This window comes from Paramormyrops kingsleyae, chromosome 17, assembly GCF_048594095.1.
Source record: "Paramormyrops kingsleyae isolate MSU_618 chromosome 17, PKINGS_0.4, whole genome shotgun sequence".
NCBI lineage: Eukaryota > Metazoa > Chordata > Actinopteri > Osteoglossiformes > Mormyridae > Paramormyrops > Paramormyrops kingsleyae.
The window spans coordinates 3,983,561-4,009,048 of record NC_132813.1 but is presented as its reverse complement, the minus strand read 5'-3'; the positions used below and the strand labels follow the sequence as shown (position 1 = coordinate 4,009,048).

The 25,488-nt window shown below is 49.5% G+C and overlaps 2 protein-coding genes across 3 annotated transcripts; both read right to left on the bottom strand.

The window, feature by feature from the left end:
* Window positions 1–613: 613 nt before the first annotated feature.
* Window positions 614–3,303, bottom strand: LOC111848927 (uncharacterized). The gene is made up of 2 exons (XM_072701503.1): window positions 3,204–3,303; window positions 614–2,521 (listed from the first exon to the last, which is right to left on the bottom strand). The coding sequence occupies exon 2, from the start codon at window positions 2,500–2,502 to the stop codon at window positions 1,465–1,467; it is 1,038 nt and encodes a 345-aa protein (XP_072557604.1). The 5' UTR covers window positions 2,503–2,521; window positions 3,204–3,303; the 3' UTR covers window positions 614–1,464.
* A 1,110-nt stretch (window positions 3,304–4,413) lies between these two features.
* Window positions 4,414–22,894, bottom strand: ecel1 (endothelin converting enzyme-like 1). Of its 2 annotated transcripts, XM_072701495.1 has the most exons (19): window positions 22,590–22,894; window positions 22,255–22,286; window positions 16,603–17,642; window positions 16,070–16,138; window positions 15,796–15,906; window positions 14,171–14,263; window positions 13,704–13,828; window positions 11,265–11,487; window positions 9,447–9,545; window positions 9,131–9,205; window positions 8,694–8,797; window positions 8,510–8,568; window positions 7,764–7,815; window positions 7,509–7,576; window positions 7,288–7,412; window positions 7,132–7,197; window positions 6,921–7,016; window positions 6,173–6,249; window positions 4,414–5,992 (listed from the first exon to the last, which is right to left on the bottom strand). In XM_072701495.1, exons 3-19 carry the CDS (start codon window positions 17,419–17,421, stop codon window positions 5,893–5,895), a joined length of 2,361 nt encoding a protein of 786 aa, XP_072557596.1. In that variant the 5' UTR covers window positions 17,422–17,642; window positions 22,255–22,286; window positions 22,590–22,894; the 3' UTR covers window positions 4,414–5,892. The 2 variants fall into 2 exon arrangements, with proteins under 2 accessions (XP_072557596.1, XP_072557597.1); XM_072701496.1 differs by lacking the exons at window positions 22,255–22,286; window positions 22,590–22,894 and adding an exon at window positions 20,775–20,842.
* Window positions 22,895–25,488: the final 2,594 nt, after the last annotated feature.

Here is a 25,488-nt window from a genome sequence, read left to right as displayed (position 1 = left end):
CCGCAGACCCCTGGATCGGGTCGGAGTCCACAGGGACTTGTGGGCGGCACATGAGCTGAATCTATCAGCTGTAGGACTAGCGGCCTGTCGCGCTCGCTAACCGGCGCCCAGACAATGGATTATCTGTCTTTTGTATTCTTGGCTCTAACACTAATAGATTGATTTCCTGTGTCTGAAGTACAGATGAAAATACAAGTGAATAAAAACCATAATCTGTTTTCTTGTTTTGCATGACGAGGTATTTGTGCTTGTTATAAATGTGCTGGGGAATAGGGTCACCGGACACCTTGTGTCATATCTGCAGAGGGACAAGCAGGCAGATTATAAATCCTCTGTTCTCAGCCCCATCTTCAGCAGAACAGGTCATTTAATTCTGCTGACATTTTTGCAGTGTGTTGTCTTTCCGTGTACCCAGTGTTCTGTCTGAACCAGAACGTGAGTGTGTTCTTTGTATAAAAAGAAACGTGCATGTCCAAGATGACCCACATAATGAGTCAGCTTGGCGAAGCCATTCCCTCTGCTGAAGCTGAGCTTCTGCAGTAACGTAGCTTGGTGGCTAGTGTGCCAGTTTGTTTTCTGAAGAGTTAGCCCAAGTACTCACAGAATCGCAATGCACATTCACAGCATGATTTATTTAACACATTTGACAGAAAAAAGGGAAAACAGAGGATCAGAGACCAGGACCAGCCAGCATCCCTTAAGCAGTTAGGGTTACAAGCCCAACAGTGACATGATTACTTTGCCAGATGTGGGCTTCAAACCCATAACCTTCTGGACAAAGGCACCAATCCCTCACCAGCTGGGCTACATTCACCTTTTGTGTCGCTCTGGGGCTTCCGGAACATTCTAATCAATGTCGTTTCTATGTTTTCCAGACTTGTACTTTGTCATTTATTGAATGGCAGTAAAACACATGCAGTCACTGTAAACAAAAACAAAGGCAGCGTCAGGTGGCGTGACACAATGGATCCGTCTTTTTTCCCCCAGTCTCCTGCTATTTTGGAGCAACTCTGGCATAAAACTTCAGGCGTCTGAGGCTGCTGGGACACATACGTTTGGCCCTGAATCCCATCGCACAATGTCCTGCATTTTTTCCTGGACTTGCCCGTCATGCCTGGCCCCACATATCACTCGCAGGGGTCGAGATTAATCTGTCCGCTGGCTGTTTCAACACCAGTCAGCCGGTGTTTATTCTAGTTTTCTGTCACAGTGGTATTTTTTTTAAGCCAGTGAATGTTTTCAAACAGTTCCAAGTCTTTGTCTTTTGGACAATGCAGCACCACTGTCCAGATGTGCAGAAGCCCCACAGGAAAAGCCAACTCACAGGAAGACACCCCAAGCTAACCACCAACAGCTGTTAATTCTGCATAGCGACTACACTGTTTGTTGAAAAGTCAGTGAAGGGTGTGGTTTCACTGACTTACGAATTCGTTGTTTTGTTCACTCCGTCATCGTGCCACAGCTCTACAGCTCGCGCTGGAAGGCCGGGTTCACCCGCACCGTCTGCCGCACATGTGGCACCACAGCCCTCATGTAGAACATCTCCAGCTTGTCCTCCACAGATGCCCAGAACTGAGGGTCAAAGGTCACGGGCACGATAGCTGTCTCGCACTGGGTGTACACCACAAAGTCGGCCTTGTGGATGCCCACCACGGCCATCTGGCACTGCACTTGTGTGTAGTAGCTGTGCGTTCGCTTCAGCTGGTAGCGCCCCGGCCTATCCACCAGCTCCAGGCAGAAGTTGCGGTCCTCGTGGCAGGCCTGCGCCACCGTCTTCTCCCGGTGGTTGAATGGACACTTGATCTCCAGCAGGAGGCGCTCACTGCTCCGCGGGATCTCCACAATGCCATCGGGGCTGGCGGCCAGCCAGGATTTCTGCGGGTGGATGAACAGGCCGCAGTCCCGGATAGAGACGGGCCGGCCCAGCTCCTCACTCTTCAGCTTCTGGTACCTCCGAGCTGCCACCGATTCCTTATTCACACCCCAGGCCATGGCCCGTGTCATCACATGGGGGCCGTCCCCAACGATGGAGGCCAGGTAGGAGGCAGGCGGAGTCTGACTGCTCCCGGAGACGAAGCGGCTGTGGGAGACCCGATGCGCAATGGAGGCCGTGATCCGGTTCTGACGCCAAGCAAACCACTTGGGGTTTTCTCTCTGTCCCCGCGTCAGCTTCTCCACGGCCTCCAGCTCAGTCTGCTTCAGCGTCACGCCCTGGACCACATCCTCTGGCTCGAGCAGCAGGGGAACAGCATGTTCTCCTTTCTTGGAACTCTGGCTGGGGGTTCGAGCTGCACCTGCTGCCCCCTGCTCGTGGCTCAACTTATCTGCTTCCCCTTCCTTCTGCCTGACTTGTACTCTGCTGCCCCCCGAGGTCTTCGAGGGTACAGACTGGGACTTTTTTATGGCTGGTCCTGTGGAGGGACCAGTCGAACCCCTGCTGTTGCCCATCTTTGCTGAGTCAGCAGGGAATGAATCTTTTCCTCTTGTTTTGTTGGTTTGCATTTTTGCCTGGGTCAGAAGCCTGGGATGGGAGAACAAGCTAGAATGACACAGAAAAGAGGAGCTTTGAATAATCTCACTTCAGTCAATAACAACTAGTTTAGAGCTCATACTGCCCGCTTTAGAGGAATGTACTAATCGCAATAGCCATCACTCCCAACTGTGGATTCCTGTATTGACCACACAATGAAAACATCTTCACCAGACAGGGACGTCGTTAGGCCTATTTTAAGGGGGCTTTAGCCCCCAAAATAAATGTTTATGTATTGGCTTAAGTCATGCATAGCTTTTTTTTTTATTTATATTTGCCATCGCCCCCCCAAGTAAAGCCCCCCCCCCCAATCCATTCATCTCTTACCTACGCCTTGTCACCAGATGTCCCTGCCTAATTCTTTCCGTCATTACTGTCCCATGAGTTTAACATCAACCTAAAGTTAAGTACTGAAGCTGAAGATGGCCAGTAACATAAATGTGAGTTTGATATGATTTCGGTAGTTAAAATAAAGCATTATGAAACGTGAATTCCGCGCATAAAATATTAGACTGGTTCGCAGAAAACGAAAACGAAAACGAAGCAAATCGCCTGCTTGTCGCTACATTTCCTAGTAATAAATCACAGCATTTCTATTTGAAGATCAGCTCAATGGCCGGAGTTAAAGTACCAGTAAAGCGAATGTGAGGTCAAACACGCTTTAGACACTTACCAGAGCGGGTCCTGTCGGCTGACTCTCTGTGGAGCGAACGCGTATATACGAAGCCGGCGGGATGTGTTACGGCATGTCCAGGGCAGTTCCCTAGGGTAGGGCTGTCATGTGACATGTGACAAGCCGTCACGATGGCAACCGCACTAAAAACAAACACGGCGTGCCGTATATAACGTATAAAATGCACACACTCGCATCATGCACAATGAAACCGCGTAAAATGTATCACATATATACCATACAATGTATTTCCGTGTTATGTGGGTGGGTGGGGGGATTTCCTTGCAAAACCCACAAACCGAGCATCTGTTAGACAGAAGTAGTAATACTGTATACCAATAAAACAGTAACGTGTTTCATATTCAGAATACGACACTGTTGTTTAAGTAGAATTGTATGTTTTTTGGTATTTAACGAAATCTATTAAATAATATATAAAAATAATTCAAATGAATAGCAAGTTAATAGATCTTAGTAATAATTCGTATATTATAAAAACATATAATTGAAGAAGCAATTTTCATTTGAAATACATAAATTCTATTCAAATAAATCGTGTGCTACGCGTGACTGATCTTATAAGTGAAAGCTGATGTTCCGTTTCATCAGAATGACATGCCAAAACGCCTTGGTAAGTTTGGCTGAGGAACAACAAGGTGAGTCAGTCTGTGTTAGTCACTGTCAGTCTGTGTCTGTTGTGTAAATTTTCGTCTAACCTAAGACGTTTTCTCTAGGTCTAATTTACGAGAAACCAAGAGACACACCCTAAACAAACACACACACAAATATATTAGGTATCTTTTGGTCTCCATGGATATCAGCAGTTGCATGCATGGTTGCCCCGGGAACCCAGTGTGCTGAGCCCCCAGTATCCGTGTGAAGTGGACCGAGCCCCACCAGGCAAACTCCGGGCAGAATCGGCAGCTGAGCTTGGGGATACTAGCCGCTAGGTGGCAGCTGCGCGCAGCTAAGGTCACTGCTGTAGCTTCATATGAGCGTATTAACAAACCACACATAATCACAGCACTGGCTCAGTTTAAAAGCTTCCTGCAATTATAATAAAATGTGTCTGGCTGCTTGTTACGTGTCACATTGAATAGCTCATGTCATTCATTACCACTTCATTAGACACATGCCCAGAAACACAGACACAGACAGAGCCACGTTTGGCATGGTTCTCTGTTTGAAAAGACACCAGACAGACACCAAATGACTGATACCTCACACAGTAACCCCCTGTATATTTTTTTTTCCCAAAAGACACAACAACAGGGCATATTATTTGCAGCATTACTGAGAACTGTGGGAAATGCACTCCACTGATCTCAGGGTCTCTTAAAACAAATTTGGCGTAAACATCAGAGAGAAACATGCTTAGAAAGAGGTGTACAATCATTTTATACATGTATATCAATACAAAGCAATTTCTGCACTTTTGTATGAGTAATTCTTTATACAAAATTAAATATTTTTTTCATATTCTGTGTATAAATGTATGGACTTTTTTATTAGATCATTTATCTGATGTATTATTCATAATTAAATATATTGATATTGAAATAAAATTAAGCTTTATAGAAAACAAGTACAGTACAGGTGAATATGAACTTGTCCAGCAGGACTGGGCTCAGGGTTTGAGCAGCCATGCAGGGGTCCAGCCTTAGCGCAGGTCGGGTCCCATGAGAATTCTTCTGTCAAACCCAAACGAGTCATCGCTCATATGTGGGGCTGCCAGGGCCCCCTAGTTTGACTCATTCTTAAGCTGCTGGAAGTGCTTGACCCCCCCAAAAACAAACGAGTCACAAAAACAAGACCCCAGTGAACGTGAAAGACAAATGACAGTTGCACATGAAGAAGAAAACGCCACGTGTAGCGTGGCATCGGGTCCTCCTGCACACACATGCTGTTCATACGTGTACCACTAGAGGGACAGGCTTCTATTACATGGGTTCAGTTCTGCTCCACAGCTCCAGATCCTTACTGACTGTTTACTAGTGATGCCAAATGAAGCGTCATGAACCATTTACCGTATTTTTTGACCCCACTAGATGGCGCACTTGGTTTGCTTTGGGCCATGCATTGAGCCCTTTTTAGAATAGAGAGCACCATCTAGTGGTGCCAGAAAATACAGCAGATGGTTCATGACGCTTCATTTGGCCATCACTGCTGTTTATGGTGCCTTGGGCTGGGGCCAGGCCAAACAGAACCAGGCCTGCCTGGTTTGTTTGCATCCTGGATGTATCACAGTTTCTGTTTTTTTGGCAAGAAGCCATCTCCATGACAGCATATCTTGTGCATTCTAGCCACAGAAAGAAAAATGTGTAAAATATACTAATTATGTAAAACTACAAAATTATTGGAAAAAAACATATATTTACGAGTGTAAAAGTATTTCACTCTAGAGAGATATGTTAAAATGAAAACCACCTGCCTACAATTTAAAGGTAGTTAGCATTTTAATCAGAGTGGGATGAATCTAAAATGATGTAAATAAAATACTGCTGGAGAACAACAATATCTTCTAGCTTTTTTTTCCTGATTTACCAAACAGGACACAATTCCCACCATGGACATGCTGTGGACATTGGGGGAAATAACAGTTAGGGGGCGGAGACAATCTGTAGGAGGCGGGGCAATAACAGTTAGGGGGCGGAGACAAGCTGGAGGAGGCGGGGGTTCGGCTTGAAAGTCACCACACAGAGCACTTCTGGACAGGGTGCATGGGGGAGCCTCTGGAGCAGTGAAAGACTCTGCCGAACTCATCGAACTGAGATACGCTACCAATCACCCTGCAGAGAGGCGGAAAGAGAGATGAGTGCATCCAATCACATGGCTGCAACACTCATGAACCCCTCTTCTGGGGTCAGAATAAGAGTCTTCATGTTAGACGACCCCTCTACCAGCTGTGTGGACATCACACTCGGTGAGAGTGGCGTGTGAACAGGCGTGACACGGGCAGGTGTGATTACCTGTAGTGTTCAGGTGCGTGTTTGTCTGTTAGGAGCTGCAGGTAGATTGACTGAGATCGCCTTTTCATGCACCAGTTCTGTCAGGATAGAGCACAAGATGGCTGCTTGTCAGCTTTAGGAATGAAGAGGTAGGGTTAGGGTCAGGGTTAGGTCAATAGCTGAGCAGACCCGGGGTTAGGGTGCAGATTAAAATGGCAGCACCTGAGTGTTAGAGAGTGAATTAAAAGGTCAATTCCTGAGCACAGTGGCAATTAGGGAGTGTGTTAAAAGGTCAACACTTGAGCAAACAGGGGGTTAGGGAACAGGTTAAATGTCAGTAGCTATGTAGACTAGGAATTAGGGAGTGTGTTAAAAGGTCAGTACTTGAGCAGACAGGGAGTTCGGACATGGGTTATAATGGTGGTAGCTGTACAGACAGAGAGTTAGGGATTGTATTAAAAGGTCAGTACTTGAGCTGACAGGGAGTTCGGAGACGGGTTATAATGTCGGTAGCTGTACAGACAGGGAGTCAGGGATTGTGTTAAAAGGTCAGTAGCTGAGCACACTGGGACTTGGGGTTAGTTAAAATATCAGTAACAGGGCAATCTGGGAGTTAGGGAGCAGGTAAAAATGTCAGTACCTGAGCAGACTGGGAGTTAGGGAGTGCGTTAAAAGGTCAGGACCGGAACAGACTGGGAGTAAGGGAGTGTGTTAAAAGGTTAGTACCTGAGCATACTGGGAATTAGGGAGTGAGTTAAAAGGTCAGTACCTGTGCAAAGGCTATGAACAGCAGCTGCTCGTGGGTGTATTTCAGTCCAGGGAGAGGGCGCTCTGGTCCATGTTCTCTGACCCATTTCTGGTATGCCTAAGGAGAAGGGGGAGGAATGGTACACTGGGGGTTTGCAAGCATGCAGCTTGTTGTTTCCTGTCAGTCATGTGACCAGTTCTACACGTAGTACGGTTTTAACATAATGACTCACATAATAGGACAATTTCAGTCCTCCCATATCGGCGATGTTCTCTCCCAGTGTCAGCCGTCCGTTCACCTGCAGACAGAGACGCCATCGGTGTGCAGCCTTAGCAGGCAGAGGGCCACTGGGGGCTGTGTACCGGGGTGTGAGCATGTGCCAGCTTACTCTCTGGTTATAGACAGTGAAGTTGTCAAAGAGCTTGATGATGCACTCCGCTTTCTTCAGAAACTTCCGGTACGACTCCTCGGTCCACCACTGCTTGAGGTTGCCATAGCGGTCATACTGCCCTCCTGTGAAATGCAGTGAGAGGCCGACACCTTAATGGAGGCTACAGGTGAGAGGGGGCCACCCTTCCTGTTCTTGGTTATTTTGCCGGAGTTCCTCACCCCAGTCGTCATATCCGTGTGTCAGCTCATGTCCGATGATGGCGCCAATTCCCCCATAGTTTAAGGACCTGTAGGGGACACACAAGTTGTTGGGTTGTATTTTCTCTCAACAAGGTGTTGTGAGGGACCTGCAGTTACACAGTTTCTCCACATGGTGGCACCAAAATGCCTTGTATAATCTTTTGGTATAAAACACCTTGGAGAAATGACTCATCGTGAGTCTGTGTATGTTTTTCTGTCTGTCTATGTACTTACTGTGGGAACTCTGGATCGTACAACGTTGGCTGCAGTATTCCAGCTGGGAAAACTGAGTGCCACAGAGGAAGAAAAGAAATATGAGGCAAAAGTGGGTGGGAGAGGCAAGAAAAAGGGATTATTAAGATAAAAATGATAGCTGTGTGCACTGAGGGACTCTGTCCCATTCTCCATTCTCTCTCTCTGTCTTTCTCTGTTTTTGTCCTCTGTTAGTATAAGTGATGCTACTACTTAATTTAATTCAGACTGAAAGGAGAATAAGACATAAGGGCTAAGGAGAGGAAATTTTGTCTGTGTCTGTGTCTGTGTCTGTGTGTGTGTGTCTCCGTGCAGGTTTGTATTTGCTACCACAATGTGGTAAAACCTGTTTTTCTTTTTATCTTGCCGGGACTTTTCTCACAACATATACCCCAATTTGATAAAAATCTGTGAATGCAATTAAAACACTAAAACAGCCAAAAGTCTTGTACTTTGTTTGGTTACTTATGGTTCAAGTTAGGGTTGGGTGGAGGTTAAGTTTGTCATTATTGCGATTAGGGTTTTGCACATAGAAAAAATGGAGAGTCCCCACAATGATAGTAATATATGAACTGCGCTTGCATGCATGTGCAAGAATCGAGTATTTTTTTGTTGTTTGTGTATGAGTATCTAGCTGTTTTTGTTTTTTGTGTTTGTGTATTTTGTGTGTCACTGTGTCCTAAGTCCTAAGTGTGATTGTTCGCCTAATTTATTACGGACTCACTCACCCATTTGATTCTTGTTAGGAAGATAATAGGCATTCAGGGCTTGAGGAGGAAGCAGCCACCTGTAAAACCAGGCAAACATTACACACACACACACACACACACACACACACACCCATGAGGCCTGCCCACCCCCAGAGAAGCCTCGGGTAACTATGGCAGGGAGAAGTTGCCCATCGACACTCACGCTGTCTTGTCCACCTCCTCGTGGATCTTCTTCACTGACAGCTTGATGTTGTACCTGATACTGTTGAGGATATTCCTGAAGTATGTCTTCTCGTTCACATAAAACTTGAGGTGGTTAAATGTAAAGTAGATTTAAGTAGTTTTAGAAGAGGCACATTGGAGAAGATAACAAAGGAAAAGTCTATGGCAGTGTTTCTTATTATGCCCCGATAAATTCCACACTGCAGTTGAACGGGTCACTAGCGACGGACAAAATGACACTTCGTGAACCATTTGTTGTATTTTTTTGACCCCACTAGGTGGTGCTCTTGGTTTGCTTTGGGGCATGTTTGTTGTGCCCTTTTCTGTACAGAGAACTCCATCTTGTGGGGTCAAAAAATACAGCAAACGGTTCATGAAGCATCACTACTGAGCACCTTACTGGCAGCTCTGACTCACCCCGTATTCCTGGTCAATGAGCTCTGGTTTCAGCAGGAAGTCGGGATAGCCTGTCATCACCATCATATACTGCAGCTGAAAGGGAGAGGAAGGGTAGAAGGGAAGAATGTAAACCAGCAAAATTCAATTTCAATTTCAATTTCAAAAAACTTTATTTGTCCCCGAGGGGCAATTTAAAAGGCATAGAGGAGCAACGCACACAAATAACAGTAGTAACATTAGACACAACAGATGACACACAGACATGGAGTCCCTAAGGGGCAGAAAGGACGTGCAGTGGCTGAGGATGCACTACTGTCTGCTGAAGGTCATGTACCTTGGCCCTGGCCGCTTCCTTGGTCTTCGTGTCCATCCAGTCCAGCTCCTGCAGCCGCTGGTCCAGCACATGTTTGATGTCCTCCACCAGCTCCTGAACCTTTCATTTTGGAGGGGGGGGGGGGGGGCAATGTCAAATGTCAGTGCATCACAGGGGCCTTGTCAAACGACACTTTCCTTTACCACAGAGGAGTGTCATCCCCCTCTTCATGAGATTGCAACATTTGTCATGCTATTTATGCGACTTACTCGCGTACCAGACTGTGAAGCGAATTAGGAAGTGGGCGAGAGAAGAGAGAGTCTTATTTCAAATGAAATGCATAAAACATACTTGTGTTTTGGAAGGATTTCATACATACAGAAGTCACAGGAGAACGAGACGGGGGCGAGGGAGACAGGGGAGGGAGTGGGGGTGAAGACGGGGGGAGACAGGAGAGGGAGTGGGGGTAAAGACGGGGGGAGACAGGGGAGGGAGTGGGGGTAAAGACGGGGGGAGACAGGAGGGGGAGTGGGGGTAAAGACGGGGGGAGACAGGAGGGGGAGTGGGGGTAAAGGCGGGGGGAGACAGGGGAGGGAGTGGGGGTAAAGGCGGGGGGAGACAGGAGAGGGAGTGGGGGTAAAGGTGGGGGGAGTGGGGGTAAAGGCGGGGGGAGACAGGAGAGGGAGTGGGGGTAAAGGCGGGGGGAGACAGGGGAGGGAGTGGGGGTAAAGGCGGGGGGAGACAGGGGAGGGAGTGGGGGTAAAGACGGGGGGAGACAGGGGAGGGAGTGGGGGTAAAGACGGGGGGAGACAGGGGAGGGAGTGGGGGTAAAGGCGGGGGGAGACAGGGGAGGGAGTGGGGGTAAAGGCGGGGGGAGACAGGAGAGGGAGTGGGGGTAAAGGCGGGGGGAGACAGGGGAGGGAGTGGGGGTAAAGGCGGGGGGAGACAGGAGAGGGAGTGGGGGTAAAGGCGGGGGGAGACAGGGGAGGGAGTGGGGGTAAAGGCGGGGGGAGACAGGAGAGGGAGTGGGGGTAAAGGCGGGGGGAGACAGGGGAGGGAGTGGGGGTGAAGACGGGGGGAGACAGGAGGGGGAGTGGGGGTAAAGGCGGGGGGAGACAGGGGAGGGAGTGGGAGTAAAGACGGGGGGAGACAGGAGAGGGAGTGGGGGTAAAGGCGGGGGGAGACAGGGGAGGGAGTGGGGGTGAAGGCGGGGGGAGACAGGAGGGGGAGTGGGGGTAAAGGCGGGGGGAGACAGGGGAGGGAGTGGGGGTGAAGACGGGGGGAGACAGGAGAGGGAGTGGGGGTAAAGACGGGGGGAGACAGGGGAGGGAGTGGGGGTAAAGACGGGGGGAGACAGGAGGGGGAGTGGGGGTAAAGACGGGGGGAGACAGGAGGGGGAGTGGGGGTAAAGGCGGGGGGAGACAGGGGAGGGAGTGGGGGTAAAGGCGGGGGGAGACAGGGGAGGGAGTGGGGGTAAAGGCGGGGGGAGACAGGGGAGGGAGTGGGGGTAAAGGCGGGGGGAGACAGGGGAGGGAGTGGGGGTAAAGGCGGGGGGAGACAGGGGAGGGAGTGGGGTAAAGACGGGGAGAGACAGGAGAGGGAGTGGGGGTAAAGGCGGAGGGAGACAGGGGAGGGAGTGGGGGTAAAGGCGGGGGGAGACAGGGGAGGGAGTGGGGGTAAAGGCGAGGGGAGACAGGGGAGGGAGTGGGGGTAAAGGCGGGGGGAGACAGGGGAGGGAGTGGGGGTAAAGATGGGGGGAGACAGGGGAGGGAGTGGGGGTAAAGGCGGGGGGAGACAGGGGAGGGAGTGGGGGTAAAGGCGGGACTTGGGGGGACCTGCCTTGGCTTTGCTGTGGGAGGAGAAGTGCTCCTGCACAAAGAGCGCCCCCAGCGCCATGCCGAAGTGCTTGTTGGCCTGGGTGAGGCAGAGCCGGCCGCGGTCCAGCTGGCGCTCGGTGCCGTCGATCTCCCGTGAGAACTCGTGGATGGTGTCGCGGAACGCCACGGACAGGTGCTCGCTGAGAGCCACCACCACCCGCCAGAGCATGTAGTTATGGAGGACCCTGGAGAACGGGGGGGCATCAGTTTAACACAACAAACGGAGCACCTGGGGGGGCAGGGGGGATCTATACATGCCATTATGTTCATGACAGGAAAACAATTAAAGATGTTTAACAGATTGAGCGCGTGGCCGCCGTCTCAGCACACACCTCCAGGGGGCAGTATTTCATTTCCATTCCTTGATTTCTATAGCATTCCTCAGACATGTGGTCTGTCCTGTTTAGACAGGAGTTAAACTATATTAAAACTAACTATTGCTCTCCCCACCTCTGTATAGTCCAGTGCCACTTGTATCATCGCCTTAGCAACAGCAGCACACGGAGCAGCGAGGTCACCCCAGGCTGATCACATGGTCACCCCAGGCTGATCACATGGTCACCCCAGGCTGACTCTGCAAGTCACAACAGGGACTCCACCATTTGGCTTGAGATGGGGCCCCATGATAAAGCCCAGGGTTAGTGGGCTGTGAAGTTGTGGGGGGGGGGGGGGGGGGCATCCTCCCTCTGAATGACTCTAGTTCAGGGCTCTGGACAATGCAGCTGTAAACTGTTCAGGACCACATTTCAATGCAGGATGATGGGGGAGAAACCAGCAAAGCAGAATGTCAGACACTGGAGGCCAAACTGGGAACCACAGGCCAGAGATGCAGCACGGAGGCACCTGGCCGCACCAGCGTAAGCGAAGGGCTCATTCTGAACGACTGTGCATGTGTGGGCGGGCGGGGGGGCGGGGGGGTTGCCGCGGCAGTGAGGTGCTAACGAAGGGCTCGTTACTCCCGTAAATGAGGTTGCTGGGCTCACATGTGGCAGGATGAAATTCAGATGCAATCAGATGTGAATGACACCTGGCAGCCCATGAGCAGCAAGAGCAGGAGGAGAGACGGAGACCGTGGGTAAGACAGAGGGAGACAGGGAGGATATGGACAGGAGGAGAGAGAGAAGGATGATAGGGTGAGCAGGAGAGAGGGAGATGGGATTGGGAAAGCAGGAGAGAGTGACAAGGGGATTGGGACAGGAGGATAGAGAGACAGGGGGATTGGGACAGGAGGATAGAGAGACAGGGGGATTGGGACAGGAGGATATAGAGACAGGGGATTAGGACAGGAGGATAGAGAGACAGGGGGATTGGGACAGGAGGATAGAGAGACAGGGGGATTAGGACAGGAGGATAGAGAGACCGGGCGACTGAGACAGGAGGATAGAGAGACAGGGGGATTAGGACAGGAGGATAGAGAGACAGGGGGATTGGGACAGGAGGATAGAGAGACAGGGTGATTGGGACAGGAGGATAGAGAGACAGGGGGATTGGGACAGGAGGATAGAGAGACAGGGGGATTGGGACAGGAGGATAGAGAGACAGGGGGATTGGGACAGGAGGATAGAGAGACTGGGCGACTGAGACAGGAGGATAGAGAGACAGGGGGATTAGGACAGGAGGATAGAGAGACCGGGCGACTGAGACAGGAGGATAGAGAGACCGGGCGACTTAGACAGGAGGATAGAGAGACCGGGCGACTGAGACAGGAGGATAGAGAGACTGGGGGACTGAGACAGGAGGATAGAGAGACTGGGGGACTGGAACATGGGGAAAAAGAGAGAGAGACAGGAGGATAGAGTCAGTGGGGATATAGAGAAAAACGCATAGGGACAGAATGACAGGGGGTGAATGCTTGTTCCTTTTGTGGAGTGGAGGGCCATACAAACTGACAGAGATGATGTAATGCGACTATGAAGTCACATCTTTGACCTCCTCTGAGGTGATGCGTTGAAATGACAGCACAATAAACGTCTTTATGCTCCTCCCCATGTCTGATGCCCAAGCCTAACCATACTCATAAAGCGTAACGGTGAAGACCATACACTGAGTGATACAGACAGAAAAGGGGTATAGAGTGACAGCAGGGAGTGAGACAGAGACAACAGGCTGATTGACAGAGAGAGACAGAGATAGGCAGACTGACAGAGTGAGACAGAGAGGGCAGACAGGTGGACAGAGTGAGACAGAGATAACAGGCTGGATGACAGAGTGAGACAGAGAGCAGGCAGGTTGACAGAGTGAGACAGCGATAAGAGGCAGACTAACAGTGTGAGACAGAAAAAACATCAACACCAGTTAAAATCACCCCTTGCAATTCTCTTCTTCACCCATCCCTCTTTTTCATTTCTCCCTCATCCTTGCTCTCATCCCCCTCTCTCACTTTTATCCCACTGCCCCCCACCTTTTTGATGTAGTCTTGATGATCTCAGAAACCTTCTGCATGTATTCAGTGGCGAGCACCACAATCTCCTCGTCCTCCGAGAAGTTCTCATGGAATATCCGGTCCAGCAGGCGCTTCCAGTAGATCTGGGCGGCGGTACAGAGAAAGACGGACCTTTCAGTCGGCCTGGATCTACTGCTCTGCTCCTCCCAGTCATCTTCTCTCACACACACGGCCTTTTCCATCCTCTCAGGTCCAATTTCAGAGTGATTGAGTGGCACCATTTGCTCTATCAGCCCCCTGCAGTCACAGGAGTCTGAGCCATCAGCCCCCTGAGGGGCAGAACTGTCCCATAGTGCCATCCCAGTGCCTCTCGGCTCACTGCACCGTGTAGGTCGGGGTCTTTCGGGGGCTGTACCTTTAACCTACATATGCCCCTCGCCCTCTGTGACCCCGGTGGTGTGTGTGTGTGTGTGTGTGAGACTCACACTGGGAGCGATCTTCTGAAGCTGCCGCAGCGTGAGCCTGTTGTACATGGTGCTGATGTCCTTCCTCTGCTCATCGAACTCTGACATCGTTATCTAGGGGGGACATTGGGGGGGGGGGGCTATCAGTTCTCGCAGGACAGATGGGGAGATGGAGCCACGTAGGGAAGTCAAGAGGAGCAAAGAGACAGAGGGAAACTTCAAAGCCTGCGGGACGGACACACACACACACACACACACACACACAGAGGGACACAGATGGATGCACATACCCTGATGCACACAGATAGATCGAAAAACACAGGGATGTCCCCACAAAGACAGACAGACACAGAAGATAGACACAGATTTGTATTCATATCTTTGTGGGGACTCTCCATCCATTTCTATGGATAAAAACCCTAATCCCAACAATGACAACCTTAACCCTACCCAGTCCTAACCTTAAACATAAGAAGTCAAATAAAATACAAGACTTTTGGCAGTTTTAGTTTTTTGATTGCAGTGCCACATTCACGTCAAAGTAACAGGTATTTATCAAATTGTGGGGACATTTGGTCCTCACAATGCAATATATACATAACCACCCCCCCCCCCCCCACACACACACACACAGACGCACTCAAATGTCGGCAGCTCTTGACTTGCAGAATAATTTGTTCCACAAATCCTTACGTAAATCAACTCAAATGTAAGTCGGGCACCTGATAGTATGGGAGTGCATTCCTGTGGCACCCTCACCAATCGAGGGCAGGGTGGGACAAATTCTCATTTTTGAAAGTAGGAGCAGCTGAGAAGTGACTGATATGTCGGTGGGAGATGGTGAATAGAAATGACTCACGGGATGGCAGAAGAGAAGGCGAATAAAAAAGGGCTGCTCACATTTTTTTTTTTGTTATTTTATGAAACTGTTATTCATGTTGGTACGTGTTTACATTAACATTTACACTGAATAAAAGAAAAATAGGCTGTTATGCTTAATTTGGTTTTTACACAGCCAGCCTACCCTGGAACTTTCGGAAGGATGTTGGCATTTTGATAGTCCCTCATCACCCGGCGAGCGCCCGACTAATGACGTCCAAGGCAGAACAGATACCTTTAACGCCTGAGGATGGAAATGCCTGCTTAAGGAACAGTGAATATAAAATTGTCAAACTAAGTAAGGGAAATCAGATATTTGTCCTTTTCCATTGTAAGGGATCACAATGGGAATTACCAAGCCTTTGCTTGATGTAACAGAATCTTGCAGATGTGGGTGGGAATGAGACTTAGAATTCTGTCCTGTGCAGGTCTCTCCCTTATAGCAAAAAACACAAAAGCCATACATATACTATTAATGAAGAATACATATTAAATAAATGAAAAGATAAAGTTCAAATATATCTTCAGTGTATGTCCGTTTTGCATTAATGCTTCCAAAAATTCCAATCTCGAATATTTTTCGCGCAGTTCCAGATCCACATAAATCGAGAGCTGCCTATACACTGATACATACACATATCCAGACACACACACAGACAGACACCCTTTGTGAGTGTACATGGGCACATAGATGACAGCTCTTTGAGCCAATGAGACTGTGGTACTCCAGCTTGGCCACCGGGGGCACTGTGGCTCCATGCACTCACATTGGCGAGGCGCGTCTCCAGCTGCAGGATCTCGTGAGATTTCTGAGTGGCATTGTGAGCTCCCAGCATGCCCAGCAGCCGCTCCATCAAAGCCTTGTACGCTGCCAGGATCTGACACCGGAGAGGAGCATGGAGTGACATCATCAAGAAGAGTACGAGGTCATCAGAAAGGGACAGGGGTGACATCATAAAAAGATCATGGGGGTGACATCATCAGTGTTGGGACATGTATGGACACTGGGCAGAGAGAATGAAGTAGAGTAAAATATAGTACCTTCACGCTGTCTTCATCCTGGCCCAGGTAGAGTGTTCTCTCAGGTAATGTTAGCCCTTCCTGGTCAATCTGTAAGGCAGGGCACACAGAGTCACTCACACACACACACACACACACACACACATGGTCTCACAGACACACAAGGTCAGCGACGGAGTCTCTCACACACGCACACACAGTCACACACAGACCCAACTCAGAGCTGGGAGGCCTGAAAGCTGTCTGCTAACTTTGGTGTCACTTTGAAAGTCAGTGTGAATGAAAGTGGGGGGGGGGGTTAATGGTAATGTGTGCCGAAGAGGAGTCCCTGTCGTTACTCCAGAACCATCCATCTCTCGCATTTTTCACCCGGAGTCCCAGGAAGCTGGATTCTGTCACAGACCATTATTCTCACCGAAGCCTGACTATGGTCAAGCTGGGGGGGGGGGGGAGATGGGCTGGGTTTCCGTCGGCCGCCTCGCACCCTGAGACCCCGGGACACACGAAACACGTTAAGACGCATCACACGCGTGTGCTGACGGTGCCCCTCTTACCCGGATAGCATTGCGTGACGAGTTCTTGTCGTCCACGTTGACGGTGAGAGAGAAGAAGACAGCGGTGCTGTACACCCCCTGCATGCGGTACAGCAGCTCGTTGAAGTCAGGCCTCTGGGGTGCGCTGCCGCTTTCCCAGCCGGCTCCACCAGGGGGCGCCCCGGCCAGGTCCCAGCCACCACAGCTGTCGATGACCTCGGCCATGGGTGCTGAGCCAAGTCGGTCGATCTCCCGCAGGTTCATGCAAGAGCGGTAGAAGTCCTTGACCTTGCGCTCGGCGGATTCGGACCCGCGCCGGCGCACGGGGAGCAGCAGCAGGCTCTGCAGCTTCTCCTCATTGTGCTCGCCGATGGCTGTGATGACGCCGTAGCTCAGCTTGTCCTCGGGGATGGCGTGGCGGCGCAGCCAGCCACCGCAGGCGAAAGAGTAGAAGTCGACGCAGGGGTCGATAGTGGGGTCGGTGTTGGCGGCGATGAAGCGTGACGCCTTCAGCAGAGCCTTCCTCCGCTCGCAGTCCTGCCTGCAGGGCCCGTCCTGCTCCAGTGCCAGGTACTTCAGTGCCAGCATGCAGCCCAGGATCACGCAGAGTCCCGCCGCAAACACCAGGCCCGACAGAAGGCAGACCTCACGCCGGCTCCAGCGAGGCAGCCCGCCGGTCTGATCACGGCCCCGCCCTCCCCGGCCACGCCCACTTTTTTCGGCCCCGCCCCCCAGCTGCAGGCTGAGCCCATTACTCAGGGTGCTGCTGGTGTATTTGCCGCCCTGCTTCACCTCCTGGAACTCGTCGTAGTGCGCCGTCAGGGAGTACGTCTTCTCCATGGCAACCCGGCGACGAGGGAGGGGGGTGTGGGTGACAAAAATTAAAAAGTGGGCACCGCTTTCCAGAATGTGGCCATCCCCTCCTATGAAGGCCAGCTGACCACACAGGGTTGATTCAGAGGCTCTGGCGGGATGGCGCCCCCTGCTGGCTGTCAGGTTTTGCCACTCGGCTCCCGGCGCCGTCTGTCTCGCTCGCTCTCAGTGGGGGGTGCTGCGTACTCCTGCGGGGATGACATGAGACATGAGCCGAGTGACCAAACCACAGGATGACCACAGAGAAGTGGCTTAGTTCTTTGTTTTGAGCCCCCTGGAATCATCTGGACTGATTCCTGTGTTCATCCATCCGGGACAAAGACAATGCATTTTCTGTGACTCATTTTTATTGATCTCAGAAAGATGTAAATGGAGGGGGGGAGGCATGGAGAGCAGCACAGGCAAGCGAGATGACATGATGTCAGGACAATCAGATCCAAGTGTTCCCCTCCCCCCTCGGAAGGCACAAAGAATAGGCACGAAGCCCCCATCCCCAGCTCACAACCGAGAGCCTCTTGCCCTTCTTAAGTGAAAGCCTGTTACAAACACTGCCAAAGTGGATTTCAGTCCCAATTTGAACAACTAAACTTATTTTGCTTTCATTCCGAGCTTCATCCATTTAGTGGTTTTAGTCAGCTGGAGCCTTTAAGAGGGTCAGAACCTTTAAAAGCACTGAAGCCTTTAAAAGAGCTGAAACCTTCAAAGCCTTTAAGACAGCCAGGGCCCTAAAGCGGGTTGGAATCCCCTTTCGACCCAAGCGGAATGGCATCGCCAGGAGCTAACCTTTCCTAGCCGTTACATCACGTCACCATAGTAACCCGTCTCCTACCCTAAACGGCCCAAACAGGAAGCATCACTCAGCTGAAAAAAAACCCTCTTGGACAATTCAGCTCCTGAGGAAGTAGTAGTCAGTCCTAAATAGGCAACGTGTATTTTAAGTAATAATATCACAGGGAATACTGAAAATATATACCCCAGAAACATAAGGAGACTTTGAATTCTTTATCACATTTCTGTCGCTGTGGTCGAATGTGTCTTTGTTATCTTATAATTTCACACCTTTTCTTTTTATTTAGCTGCTGGTTTACTGAAGCACCTAACAGTGGGAATCTCACCCGTGCACCATTCTGCCCCGTGCTGGAACACAGCTGCTCAACCACTTTTACACCTGTAGCACATGTCTGGAATACCTGTTCGTGATAGTTGTACCACCAGACTGTGACACCTGACTGTGATACCCGTCTGTTATACCTGACTGTGATACCTGTCTGTGATATTTGACTGTGAAACCTCTCAGCGATACCTGTCAGTGATACCTAATTGTGACATTGTCTTTGATAACTGACTGTGATACCTGTCTGTGATATTTGACTGTGATACTTGTATGTGATACGACATGTTGGAATTATGAGATACGTTTCTAGATCTTGGTAAAAATAACAAGCCTTCAATGCCCACTGCCCCATTGTGTTAAATTGTATTGTAATGTATTGTGAGGTATTGTATTGTATTGTATGTATTCTATCATTTCTTGCCCTGACATGCACTTTTTCAACATTTATCAACTATACATGCACACTGTATACATCAGCCGGACTATATATGACCATTGTCTTGTACTGTCGTAAATGTTCATGTACACTATTTGGACAAAAGTAATGGGACAACCTGCTAAATCATTGAATTCAGGTGTTTCATTCAGACCCATTGTTACAGGTGTATATAATCCAACACCGAGACATGCAGTCAGGTTTACAAATATTTGTGAAAGAATGGGTCGTTCTGAAAAGCTCAGTGAATTCAAGAATGGAACTGTCATAGGATGCCACCTCTGCAATAAGTCAGTTTGTGAAATTTCTCCCCTGCTACATGATCCATGGTCAACTGTAAGTGGTATAACTGCATAGTGGAAGTGTTTAGGAACAACAGAAACTCAGCCATGAAGTAGCAGACCATATAAAGTAACAGAGCGGGGTCGCCAAGTGTGTAAACCACCAGCGCTCTGGTGACTCAGTAGCTGCATAGTTCCACACTTCCTCTGGCATTAATCCCAACACAAAAACTGTGCACTGGGAGCTTCATGAAATGGGCTTCCATGGCCGAGCAGCTGCATGCAAGCTTCACATCACCAAGCACAATGCCAAATGTCAGATGGAGTGGTGTAAAGCACACCGCCACTGCACTCTGGAGCAGTGGAAACGTGTTCTGTGGAGTGATGAATCACACTGGAAGTCTGACGCACGAGTCTGAGTTTGGTGGATGCCAGGAGAACATTACCTACCTGGCTGCACTGTGCCAATCGCAATGTTTGGTGCAGCAGGGATAATGGTATGGACTTGTTTTTCAGGGGGTGGACTTGGCCCCTTAGTCAAGGGAACACTTATTCCTTCAGCACACCAAGACATTTAGGACAATTCTATGCTTCCGACTTTGTGGGAGCAGTTTGGGGAAGTTCCAGCATGATCGTGCCCCAGTGCACAAAGCAAGGTCCATAAAGACATGGTTGGGTGTGTTTGGAAGAACTTGACTGGCCCACACAAAGCCCTGGCCTCAACCCCAATGAACATCTTTGGCATGAACGAAATAGAGATTGTGAGCCAAGCCTTCATGTCCAACATCAGTGCCTGACCTCACAAATGCTCTTCTGGGAGAATGGGCAAAAATCTGCACAGACACACTCCAAAACTTTGTGGAAAGCCTCCCCAGAAGAGTGTCAGCTGTTATAGCTGCAAAGGGGAGACCAACTCTATACTGATGCCTAAGGATTTAGAGTGTGATGTCATAGAAGTTCCTGTAGGTGTAATGACCATGTGTCCCGATACTTTTGTCCATATAGTGTATGTACAACTGGAGACAAATTCCCTGTGTGTGAACATTCTTGTCCAATAAACCTGATTGTAGTTCTAATCTGATTCTGAAACAGATGGATTCACTTCCAATCAGGAGCAGCTGTTCTCCGCTCAGAAACCTTCTCTTGGAATTTGCTGGTCTAGTATTGTATCCAAAAAGCCGGCGTGATAACTGTCAGTACCTGTGCTTGTTTCCACAGGTCTGAGTGCTTGGAGCTCAGCCTGAGCTTAATCCCTCTGATCCCTTTGCAGGTGCGGTTTGGCGTATAGCGTGAGGCAAGGCGTGATGTGGTGCTCTTAGATGTGGTCTGGTCATTCACGTTTTCATTTACATAGACAGACAGGATGAACTGGATGTAGCACAGTCATTAGCAGCACAGGTGGATGCTGTTTGGCACAGGGATTAGGAACACAGGCTGGGGGGGGGGGGGGTGCAATTTGGCAAAGGGGTGTCATCTTGATCTGTTTCACCTTCATCTAAAAGCTGAATCACGATAATGAATCTTCCCTTCATACGGTATGATGGCCACCGCAGTGCTTCATGGGGGAAAAAAAAAAAACGGCCAGCTGATTTTAAAGAGAGAAGACAAAAGCGGTGATGTGATGAAGAAAAAGACTTATGTTAAGAGACATTTAGAAAAGGGGACCAACAGGAGGGCAGCCCAGGGGCGAGGAAGAGTGCTACACCCGTTCCTCCTGAGAATGTCATCCTCCATGCTCTCCATCATCCATCACGTTCTGCCAGAGTAGCGCGCGCGCACACACACACACACACACACACACACAACACACACACAGTGAAATTCGGACATAGCCAGTGGCCGCCGAGGCTACGTTTCTGTTTTCAGTGTAAGCTACTGGGACGTTTATTGTTAGTTAACTCTCCTGTCGGTATTTAACCTCTCTGCCCCCCAGCACACTTCCTACGTCTGCGGCTCAGCAATTCTCATAACTCTTTCCCCCCTGCCAAACAAATTGTACCTGGATACAGAGCAGCACACCCTGGACGGGTGAATTAAGTTGTTTGTTAATGCACTTTAGACACGTACACGCCCATCTTTACGCCTCGGAGCACCAGACTGGGTCTTTAACGCTAAATCTGTAGAACCATAAATCAGGAGTCCGGTCAATGCACTGATGAAGAAAGCGGTCAGGTTTCGGGTTCATTGATACGCTTTTTCACGCCGTGTGGGAAGTGGAGCAGACGCCTCCCCCTCGTCACAGTCATCCACACTCCGGAGCTCCCGCTCGGCATCCCAAATGCGTTTATCATCCCTCAATCAAAGCGGTCACGGAGCCCCCTGGCTTTGACATTTCTCGCTTATTAGAGATCCCCACTCTCATCATGGTGCTGAAACACACAAGCCATTCACTTTCGCCGCCTGGTCTTCATGCATGGAGTCTGACTGCGAGACTCCCGGACCAGCTTCCTACAGTAATGACGGCAGAGATGCCGATAAATACTCTTGCTCACATAATTCGTGAGCATCAGTGAATCCACTGCCACATATTGTTATCGACAGTTTAAATCGACAATTTATATCATCTTCTATCGAAGCATTTAGTATGTAGCCTAAATGGTTAAATCTCCAAAACTTCAATCCGCGCTATCGTAAAACATAATAATTTCACACTATGGATAGCTGAACTAAACAGGACCATGAATGTGAACTTTAACTGGTCTGACGGGTAAAGTCGTTTGTGTGAAATGGACCCTTTGATGCCTTGATGAACCAAACCCACCGCAGGAAGACCGATCACCGATGCGCATCGGAGAAAGACAACTTTACTTTCAACTTAATAACCCGAATTAACCCACTGACTGCAGTCTTATTTTTAGGTACAAGAGAAAACTTTCATATAATTAAAACAGAACAACTACCACGATCATCGGGCACCTCCTGCCTTCGAGGGGTGAGACGGAAGAGGCGCAGAAGGCGTTGTCACTCACCGCTGACGGCCGCAGATCCGGACACCGGTGAGCTGGAGTGAGAGAATGTGCGAATGAGAGGAGAGGATAGGAGAGAAGGAGAGAGCAGAGAAAGAGGGAGCAAGGTGGGGACTAGAGGGACGCGTCATGATGAAGCGCCACCCCAGGGTTCGGGCGCCGAGTGAAAGCGCTGGGATTGGTACCATTACTCCATCCAGAAAAAGACCAAAAAAACACAGTAAACTAGAACAATGTGAGCGTTCCCCAGATCTGATGGAGATCGCGAGGTGTAAACATTAACAGGTATAACTTGTAATGTAAATGACTTCACTTAATGTCATGTCATTAAGTCTTACCTCATAGCCCGATTGCTGGACCGTCTCCGCCGCCTGGTCCAGGCAGACGCACCAGACCCATGCGGACAATGAAGTAACAAATTGTCCTTGTCATCCACCGCCCTGTCCGCAGTCCATGATGACTCCCCCTACGACACATGTAGCAAAACGCGTTGTCGCCCTGCTGAAATTATATCTGGTATAATCGGGTTCAAAAAAAATTTAATGCATTTTTCCCCTGGATGAAGTAGAAGAGGTGCAAGAGCGGAGAAACATGAGGTAGAGAGACCGGAGATGGGGCTGAGTTCCGAGAGAAGCGGCACTTAGAAGAATTAGACCGCGTACAGCTGCTGAATTACAAAGAGCCCGGAGCGCGAGGGACCGGCGTGCAAAAGAGCGGCGCGCGCTCCTCACCGCCGCGGAGTCTCTTTGACTTTCTCAAGTCCTTCCTTGCCTGCACAAGTTCTATTTCACGTTTATTTTTGCAGCTCAAAGCGGCTGAACGATCAGCCCTGTATTCCCTCCTGACTTGTTTAACTTAAAATAGAGTGAATAAATGGGAGCGGGCATCTCACTGAGTTTCGTTAATTACTCCAAAACGGAGCGGGCGAGTAAGATCAACGAGTGGTTCAACAGTGGCTTGAGCTTAAAAAAAAACTTGATTTTACTCATGGCGGTTTCATGTAACCGCACAGTTCAGACTGGAAGCAACAGAGGGCAATAATTTAGCTGCCTCACCAGACAGAAGCAACAGAAGATGGAAGAACACGAGGGGGGGTTGAAACTTCTGTCTTTCATGTATGAGCTCCTGTTTTCCGTCACTGAGAGCGGCTCTGCTGTGTGTGCAGTTCGTGTGCAGTGAACGCTGAAGCTGAGCCGAGCCTGAACACTTGCCTATGACACACCCACAGAATACAGCGTCACGTTCGATCATGTGGAAGCAAGGCACCCTCACACAGGACCCCCCTGTACCTCATGTGCATCCTGCCACCTCAGGTCACAGTGTCCTGTTGCTCTGCTTCCACACAGGTGCTTCACCATGTTGGGGTGGGGTGGGTGGGCTCTCCCCGAATGACCGAATGCTGATTTAGAACAACACTCAAGACTCAAAATGCATGACAGAAACTCTGTGATGCAAAGAGCATCTCAGATCCAGAGGATATGAATAAAACACAAACAAAAGCCACAAAGTCCCCCCCAGGTCTCATTAAAATGATGTATGTAACTTGACAAGCACCTCACACACACACACACACACACACACACACACACACACGCACATGTAGGGTAAACATATCCTTATGGGGACCGCTCATTCATTTCAATGGGAAAAATGCTAACGCTAACTATGACAACCTTAACCCCTACCCTGCCCTAACCATAACCATAAGTAACCTGACAAAATACAAGAGTTTGTGCATTTTTAGTTTTTTCATAGCAGTCACCGATTTTTATAAAATAGAGTTTTCCCTTATGGGGACCAGGAAACCGGGAAAAAAAACGGATATTTATGTCCCAATAAGGATAGGTAAACCCGCTTGCACACACAGACACACACACACAGATTCGTAATTATATCTTTTTGGGGACTCTCCATTCATTTCTATGGGGTGAACTATAATCCCAGCATGATGACCTTAACCCCTACCCAGCCCTAACCTTAAAGTAGTAAAACTATATGCAAGACTTTTTGGCATTTTTAGTTTCTTGATTGCATTCACAGATCTTTGTGGGGACCTCAAAAATGGTACCCACAATGTTAATGTCAAAATAACAGCTTTTTACCACGATAATTTGATCCGCACAATGTAATATAAACCTAATCCACACACACACACAAATACAAATACACACACACACACACACACAAATACAAATACACACACACACACACACACACAAAAGCCAGCAAGTAAGGCAGCACCACACAGCGACGGTCTCTGGGGGAATATGAAAGGCCAGAGCATTTTGTCTGAAGACGGCATCTCTTATTAAACCAGTAGTACCCCTCAAGCCGCCCCCCCCCCCCCGGTCCTCAGCAGCAGAAACACCATTACTGTAATTAACACTCAGGCTGTATTCAAAGCTGTCCCCAGGGTGTACAGTCAGAGGTCCACCGAGAGAGGGGGGTCAAGGGGGGGGGGGGGGGGGTGAAGAGGGGTCCGGAGAAAATGGAGTGCATGGAGGGGGGGCTGAAGGAGACAGTGTGCAAGACACAGGTGTGAAGCAAGGAGCAGAACAGCAGGCAGGAGCTGTGGGCTGCTGACCCTCCGGAGTGATGGTGTGATGTCATAGCACCCCAACGGGCTGAGAACCCATGACCATCTGACCATCTTCCTGGGACGGTTCTGTGCTCCAGAGCCGGAGCACCATGCTGATTTAGGAGTGCGACCGCTGCTCTGCACCCCCTCCTCTAAACGCCATCAGGCTTATTTAATATCTTTAAGTGTTTATGGCGGCGACCTGCTCCGCTCAGGCAAATAAATCAGCACAATAATAAATGCATAATAACAGCGTCACTTTCTTCCGGCTCTCCTCATTGGAGAAGCTGCAGAGGACTTGGGGGGGGGGGAAGGGGGGCGCTGGGCTCTGCACCCAATTAAAAAATGAGTTTCGGGACTGAAAATAAAGCATTAATATTGGGTGGCGATTCGTGACTGGCCTTTTTCCTTATGTAACCTACATTGTGAACTGTGCTGCTATTACCCAGAATTCCTCGCTCATGCTGCAGATCATAATTAGCCACGAACAGGAGCGCAGAGACCTCTCCATGACGGGTGGGCAGTGAAAGCCTGGGGGTGGGACAGCCAGAAATACGGGAGACTGATTGGCTGTGATTAGAGGTAACTCATTGCCCAACTGTGAGTGGCATTAAAACACAGGCTGTTTAATGGGTCCCTTTTCATTGTTGCCAAGCCCT